Source organism: Pollachius pollachius, assembly GCF_949987615.1.
Source record: "Pollachius pollachius genome assembly, chromosome: 16".
In the NCBI taxonomy this organism is placed as follows: domain Eukaryota; kingdom Metazoa; phylum Chordata; class Actinopteri; order Gadiformes; family Gadidae; genus Pollachius; species Pollachius pollachius.
The window spans coordinates 8,794,349-8,801,661 of record NC_136949.1 but is presented as its reverse complement, the minus strand read 5'-3'; the positions used below and the strand labels follow the sequence as shown (position 1 = coordinate 8,801,661).

The 7,313-nt window shown below is 43.6% G+C and overlaps 2 protein-coding genes across 3 annotated transcripts; one reads left to right on the top strand and one right to left on the bottom strand.

Moving 5' to 3' along the window:
- Window positions 1-24: 24 nt before the first annotated feature.
- Window positions 25-3,090, bottom strand: armc1l (armadillo repeat containing 1, like). The gene is made up of 7 exons (XM_079753873.1): window positions 3,038-3,090; window positions 2,519-2,680; window positions 1,889-1,980; window positions 1,282-1,456; window positions 917-1,033; window positions 610-684; window positions 25-504 (listed from the first exon to the last, which is right to left on the bottom strand). Exons 2-7 carry the CDS (start codon window positions 2,669-2,671, stop codon window positions 310-312), a joined length of 807 nt encoding a protein of 268 aa, XP_079609999.1. The 5' UTR covers window positions 2,672-2,680; window positions 3,038-3,090; the 3' UTR covers window positions 25-309.
- A 169-nt stretch (window positions 3,091-3,259) lies between these two features.
- Window positions 3,260-6,476, top strand: mtfr2 (mitochondrial fission regulator 2). 2 transcript variants are annotated; one of them, XM_079753229.1, is made up of 8 exons: window positions 3,260-3,372; window positions 3,668-3,789; window positions 3,882-3,986; window positions 4,162-4,286; window positions 4,454-4,656; window positions 4,927-5,230; window positions 5,509-5,695; window positions 5,949-6,476. In XM_079753229.1, the coding sequence occupies exons 2-8, from the start codon at window positions 3,718-3,720 to the stop codon at window positions 5,991-5,993; spliced, it is 1,041 nt and encodes a 346-aa protein (XP_079609355.1). In that variant the 5' UTR covers window positions 3,260-3,372; window positions 3,668-3,717; the 3' UTR covers window positions 5,994-6,476. The 2 variants fall into 2 exon arrangements, with proteins under 2 accessions (XP_079609355.1, XP_079609356.1); XM_079753230.1 differs by having other exon boundaries at window positions 3,264-3,372; window positions 3,699-3,789.
- The last annotated feature ends 837 nt before the right edge of the window (window positions 6,477-7,313 follow it).

The window sequence follows — 7,313 nt, the reverse complement described above, 5'->3', positions numbered from 1 at the left end:
AATGTATTTTCCGAAAAAAAACAGTACAAAGACATCTATTCAGACAAAGTAATGGGGGAATGTAAACATATAAAACAAGATATAAAAAAAAAGGCAGGAAGAAAGAAAATCTATATTTACAAATGACATGAAACAAACCAGCAATGTGCAACACCACGGAACTGCAGTGATGATGCAACCAACCAATCTTTCTCAAAGAATCAGAGAAACCACCCATCGTTTCTCCAGGAGATAGTCACGCTCCGACAGCCGGCGCCGCGGCCTGTTCTTCGGAGCGGAGCAGCAGCAGCTCTGAGCGGCTCTCTGGTTTCACCAGTAGAAGTTCTTTGAGAGGAAGCTGGCGGCTGCGTTGATCCAGCTGCCGCTGCCGTCCTGCTGTGCCGCGGGACGGGAGACGGCGCGGCCCAGGTCCTTCTCCGGGCTCTCCTCCTCCTCGGGCAGGTAGTCCGGCAGGGCACTGTTCTGCTGCACCTCCACTCCCGACGGGTTCAGGGCGAGGAGGACCTGCCCGGGAAGAGAGGGGAGAACATGTCTCAATTCAGCTCTGTTATTTATAGGTCTCGTGTCCCGGGAATCTTTTTTTATTCAAAAAAACACATAAAAACTCACCTCTTCCCCGGCCTCGTTCCTGACCACCTGTTTGGCTGACAGAACCTTGGTTTCGGCGATGGCTGACGCAAGACTCTGTTAGGGAAGAGAAGGAGAAAGATGTAATAGCGTAATCCAATTCTAGTTCGCTATTTAAAGACGTTATCTAAATTGACTAAAATCACATTGGACAAAAGCGTCTGCAAAATAAATTCGATTTTATGCCTTTAAGATGAATTCAAATTGGCTTTGGGATTGGTATTTCCCTTTAATACCAACCAATGCAGTACACTTAAATTTGATTAAAAATGTGTTGATGCTGCCATACCTCGGTTGCCAGATCTGAGCGGATTCGGACAGTGCATCGCTTTGAGGCCATCTGGAAGGTGAAACTAATCACTCCTTTGACCTTGAGAAGAGCCTCTTCACACAAGCCGCGCTGGTCCTAAAAGGATCAACCGGGGGGAATAGTGATTCACTTGGACATTAAGACAGTTCATGTTTTCAGAAAGAAAAAAAAAATCATATTCTACAATTACACAAATGATATCCTATGTCTCCAGTCTGTGATCGATGAAGTACATCTCATTCTAATTCGAGAAGTTACATAATACACCGAGTTTTATTTGAACGGTCTCTTAAAATATCATCCAGCCCAAAGGGATCAGCAGGCTGAGAGTCTGATGTACTCACAGTGCTGTCCAGTCCCTGGATGTGCAGGGTAACAGACTTGGCCTTCTTGTTGGTGGCGTTAATGAAGAACTGGGGCTTCTTCCTCCTCTCCCTTTCTGGTGTGCGGATCACAGGTGCGCTCAGGATGCCGTGCACCTCTTTGGCCAGGGACAGGACTTCACCAGACAAACCCGCCCTTCGAGGAGGAACGCGCATGGTTCAATTTGTGGTTTGTGGAATCCAGTTAGTGATCGTTCACCTCGAGTAACTTGCATCTTGGTAATAATTATATTTCTATATAACCAAGCCTCTCTCCACCCTGAATCTTCCAAGATTGTTACATTTGATTAGGCAACCAAACAATGGTTTGATAAACGGTAATCAACAACTGCTGCCAATTATTTGAAATGCAGATGTGGCTCCGTTCAGCCAAAGTAAGCAAAGTAAGGACACATTAGCAACAGATTAATCCAAAAACATCTATAAATTAAGAAAATATCCCCAACAAAGATCTTTACTTAAATATACAAATCAGACAACTCAATATCTCATCACACACATGGAAAATGTTTATCTAAAGTGGGGTGTGCAAGACGAGGGTGCGGGAGACCCAGGGAGTGGTCCTTACCTCTCCATCAGGTTCTCCAGGCTCACCATCATGCCCAGCTCGTTGCTCATGATGGGGATGTTACAGGGCAGCTCCGCCAGGTAGCGCAGAGTCTGACCATAGAAGGGATAGGGGAAGAACCACCGTTTATTACAGACTAACACCTACTACAGACTAGATAACAAAATAGAAGTAGCATGGAAGAACAATGGAAACTAGATCTCACTGAGCTGGATTGGTATGGTTTGGCATTAGTTGTGTGTGTCTCACGTTAATGAATCGCACATAGACAACATTGTGAAAATATAAAACAGAAATGGGAACACTTTACAATGAGAGTTTAATAATTAACCATTGATTAACATTAGTAAATGCAGTAATAAGCATTAACTAACCATAAGTAAGACGTTTGTGTTAACTAAGGCATTCATTTATACATTATTTAATAGGCCTCATACACCATAAGCAAATTAATACACCATGATTTCATGCTTATAACTGCATTTACTATTGTTATTTAACGGATAATAATTATACCCTTATTGTAAAGTGTTACCCAGCCATGTGTTTTGTTGTTGTTTTGGACGTCGACCGCTTTAGTAGTCCAGTCTTTCAGTCTACGGTCGGACTACCAATTTACTACGGCCTCACCTGCAGGGCTGCGAATAACACATCCTCGTCCTGCACGTCCAGGAACAGAACCAGGCCGGGCAGGCAGCCCTGGTCCTGGACGATGGCCTCTCGGTTCTGCGGCTCGGAGGCCAGGTCCCGCAGCTGACCCACTACGGACAGCGCGTCGTTCATCGTGGTCAGCTGGAAAACACACGAGTCATCAAAACACTACATTTACAACAGATTGACAACGGATAAAAAAGCAACACGATACTGAAAAACATGTCACGGTAGGTCACGATATGACCCTGGAGCGCTGACACTGTAGGCCAACACATATATTCACATAAACTTCAGTGTATTGTTGTGACATATCTACCGAAACAGGCTAGCGTTTAGCTAAGCTAGTAGTCAAGCTAACGTTAGCGGCGCTCGTGATCAAATGATAGTTGACTAACACCTGTCACAGACATAGATATTTAGATAGGGATTATAAAAACATTAAGAAACGTTAAGCACAATACTCGACCAAGGATTGCAAACTACGTATTTGTGTACCGTTGGTTTGTCACTTCACTACTGGCTTGAATGGCTCGTGCGGACCAAAATACAAAATTCGTTGCATGGAGCTTTACCGCCGTGCCATTGGTAGAACCCCAACTGCTCGTGTCGTAGAGTCCCTCGCTCCCATTGGTCAAATATGGGTGGGGTTTTAGACGGCCAATCAGAGCACGGTTTACTGCTAGAGCTTTATTTGACTTGGACGCCGATCTCCTGGCACGAGCTGCTAAAGGGAACTATCCTGTTTGCTGAGATGCGGATGGCCCACGCCTTGTATTTATCATAAAAACATTTTTAAGCAAACAATTCGATTAGATGAGCGAATCTTAACAGTAAGTTTTCGTCGAATTACATGTTCGCTGCATGTTGTTTATTTCATATTTCCAATCTCGCTTATCATCCTTTTCAATAAAGCATCCGGACCGGAGCCAATATAAAGAAAGCAAGGTTACATGTTTATAGAAGATCTGTCCTTGAATTGTTGAGTACTGTGGTGTAATTGCCAACAACACACTCTAATTAGTCTGACCTGTTTTGTACCTTCGCTTTCCAGGTGCAAAGCATATGACTTGACTTTAACCTTCATTCTGTGTTAACCGCTGGCTTATTTACAACTGCGCTTCCTAGTCAGCAGAAATAAAAGGGCACTTCATTGCAGTCCGCAGCAAGCTCTTCCAATGTCGGTTCTAGAGGATGTTTTGGATTTGCTCCGCACCGTATTGGAGTATTTCGGATTCCCCCAAGAAATGGTGAGTTGTCATATATGTACATTGTTTGTTGTGTAAATGTTTTTAAACGACATTGCTTTTTCAACCTCCTTGCTCATACCCCTACTGCTTAGTTGGTGCCAGGGTGGGACAGTGAGCTGTGTGGACAGTATCGAAGCATTGTCCGTATGATTGGGACCAATATTCCCATGACACCTACACCCAGGGTCCACTTCCAGGTATACAATGCCACATAGTGTAATACATTTGATGCTATATTTGTGTTCAGTAAATAGGGAAAACAACTCAAACGAGAACCGAACCAAACAACGCTGCAGACTTTGTTTTGGTCCGATGCGTTACAAAAATGTATTGTATTTTCTTCTGATTATTGATTGACTGTTTCTTTATCAGATCCCTCTGCACACTTACCGGTCTCATGGCTATGTTGATGTTACAATGGACACACACGCCATACCTTCATTTGCGGATGTGTTGTGGCTGGCTGAGGATGAGGGCGACAGCTTGACCCAGATCAGGTGAGTGCAATACATGCCCACAAATAATATGCATTTGTGACAACAGTGAATTTACCTCACCATACTACTACAAACAAAGCAGGTTTTTAATAATAATGATGATGATTATAATTGCCTGAGTCAAGTTGTTTATATTTTATTGATTTTAATTTATAAAAAAAAATTAGAAACCGGTTGCCTCCGTCAAATCAAAGTGTTGTCCATCGGGACATGGATGGAAGACCAGTGCGGCTGCCGAGCCGAGCCCATAGCAGAGCTCCATTGCTGGGGCAGAACAGTGACCCGGAGGCCCTGAGGAAAATCACATTCCTGGAGGATGAGCTCCTGAAACTACGAGCCCAGATAGCGATCATTGTCACCGCGCCACAAGGTTTGAGTACAGCCAAACAAATATACACCTTTTCACATCGGATATAATCTGAGACATCCCAGACACAACCCATGATTGTTTATGTGCTCTTTTTTGGGAACAATGTGTAGTTTGGCTAGGTTATCATCTTTCTCTCTCATCTCTTATCCTGCTGCTCTCACTTTCAGTTGTATCGTGTCGTTGACAAGTGTGCGTGTTTTTGTGTTCCTTTTTCTCTATCATTACCGCCCATCCGTTTTCCCTCAATCTCTCATCTATGTTGCAACACAGGTTTGACGCCGGGCCAGACTCTGCTCGGTACACATTCGTTGTCTCCTCAACTTACCTCCACACCTCGATCTGCTCCTCCTCCTCCTCCTCCTCCACCGCCACCACCACCGCCTCTTCCCCCCTCGTCTGGGCCCGGGGCTCCCGATGAGACGCTGCCTCTGTCGCACCTGATCCGACAGCGCAGACAGGCTAACAACGCCCAGGGGAACAACCCGGCCCTGGGCTCTGTCTCAGCCAAGTCCATGCCCTCCATGCTAGATGTCCTTAAGGACCTGAACAGTGTTACGTTGCGCTCTGTGAAGAGGTAAGCCGGGTCATCGATAGAGGATGGAGATTGCAAGGCAACGTTGGCAAGCCTTTTAATAGCTATTGATTACATTGTATTTGGGATAAGGAAAATATAGATTTTTAATTTGCACTTGAGGGAACTTTATGGAGAGTATACCTCACACGTATACTCACACATACACAGGAAAATATATTTTTAGAGGCATTCTATTGTTTAAATTAATTTATGAACATCTCATGCCATGAAGAGTTTCACCGGCTGATTGAATATTTCTCCCTCTGGTGTGCTCCCAGGTCCCCAGGAGGTAGGCCGGTGAAACCCAGACGCAGCGGAGGTAAAAGCCTCGCCTTGCCCAGCGACCCTGCCTCCCTCATCGCCGAGGCGCTGAGGAAGAAGTTTGCCCACCACCTCCACAACACCTCCTCCGACAAAGAGAACTCAATGGAGAGCTCGCCTTTCGGCAGCCCAGAATCCCCTCGGGTGAGTTCCCACGAGTTTGTGCTTCCTCCTCCCCCTCCTCATGCTTCAAGTAGGACAAAATGACACTAAAACATTCCTTAAAAAGAGGAACGTTATGAACATGTCTTTTTAATTAGCTTTTGCTAATGTGGTAAATGTGCTTACTAGTCACAGTAGTTCTACCATTTTAGCAAAGGTATGCTCATCATAGAGTGCGTATTTTGTTGTTGTGGCTAGTGTTTTCTTACAAGATACTTTTTAATATTTATTTTAGGTCATTCAGCCAAGCAGACGGAGTCGGGGGCGCCTCCACCTCTAAACTTGTGAAATGGTTATTATCTTACTACTGATTTTAGATGATCATCAAACGGTCACAGCAGCACACAGACATTAGACACAGACACAGATACAGATGTCCCCCACCAACCATGTTTATGAGGTGTGTCTTTTAACAAGGTACTTTTGTTTTGTAAGGAAAGTTTGAATGTTGGCTTATTGTTCGATTCACTCAATGTCTGGAGAAAGTTGTTTTTATAATGGGATCTTCTTTCCTGCCATGCAAATTTTTGTTTGGTTTTATGTTGTGTGCGGCTTACGGTTTGAATGAAACATGTAATATTGTTATTGAAGCAGTGCTTTAATGATGTCAGATTGTATATGGCTGTATTTTATTTTTTTATATTTTTTATGTTGGTTATGTGAGTTGAGGCTTCTAAAGATATGGATTTATTCTATGCAAATGCTAGCGTCTGGATAATTTTTATGTTTACATGTACATAAATGAATTGTTGATTCATCCACATTAGTTATGTGTCCCTCTCCTAACTGGCAAAACAACAAACAACGCAAACATGTTTTGTAGAAGGAAACCATGGAAAGAGCAATGCAAAGTATGTGAATAGGATAGACTAATGAAAGAAAAACATTGACAAACACCACACACATTGTATTAGCTTTAGCCACATATAATGCATAGGCCATCATTCGTAGTGCTCTCTATTGAAGCCCCTCTTAAAGTAGATCTAGAGCTGTCGTAGACAGGCACTTAACCTGTTACAGTATCGCCTTTTATTGCTGAGACCTCTTAAAATGTTATGCTTCATATGTTTCCCTACAAGCTGAGAATTCTTTATGTTATGATTCATAAGAAATACAAATGTTTTGAACGGCCATACCTGAAGGGTCCACCCAGGGCAGAAACGAGCTATGAGATGCTTCAGGCCCAGCTGGCATGCTCCATGGTGGTGCCAGTTACACACTGATCTGGAGAACGGACCAAGAAGCAACGCGAGGCCATCAGGAACCTGGAGAAGCTGCCACATAGACCGATAGCAGGTATCTCTGTCTCTGGCTCACTCTGGCTTTGTCTCTCTGTATTTCCCTCTCTCTGGTTTAATGTATGCCACGTTAACATAACATGGTCATTGTGGCATCATTCTCATGTGCTTTTAACCTTGCGAATACTTGGTTAACGTATCACTAGACGATATAGATTTGGCATTTATCAAGGCTAAAGGTAGGGAGTTATACTCAACATTTACACTGACTAGCCACAAGGTGGAACTATAACTAAAGTGTATACTTTGGTTACTGTCTTATACCATCAAGGCAATTTAATAACTTTTCTATATGCCAACAC

Coding starts and splice junctions, on each gene's coding strand:
- armc1l (XM_079753873.1), bottom strand. CDS start 2,671: ATGAACGACGCGCTGTCCGTAGTGGGTCAGCTGCGGGACCTGGCCTCC. Junction 1,981..2,518: donor TGTTATTCGCAGCCCTGCAG/GTGAGGCCGTAG, acceptor TTCTATGGTCAG/ACTCTGCGCTACCTGGCGGA. Junction 1,034..1,281: donor TCCAGGGACTGGACAGCACT/GTGAGTACATCA, acceptor TGATCCTTTTAG/GACCAGCGCGGCTTGTGTGA.
- mtfr2 (XM_079753229.1), top strand. CDS start 3,718: ATGTCGGTTCTAGAGGATGTTTTGGATTTGCTCCGCACCGTATTGGAG. Junction 4,657..4,926: donor CATTGTCACCGCGCCACAAG/GTTTGAGTACAG, acceptor GTTGCAACACAG/GTTTGACGCCGGGCCAGACT. Junction 5,696..5,948: donor GCAGCCCAGAATCCCCTCGG/GTGAGTTCCCAC, acceptor TATTTATTTTAG/GTCATTCAGCCAAGCAGACG.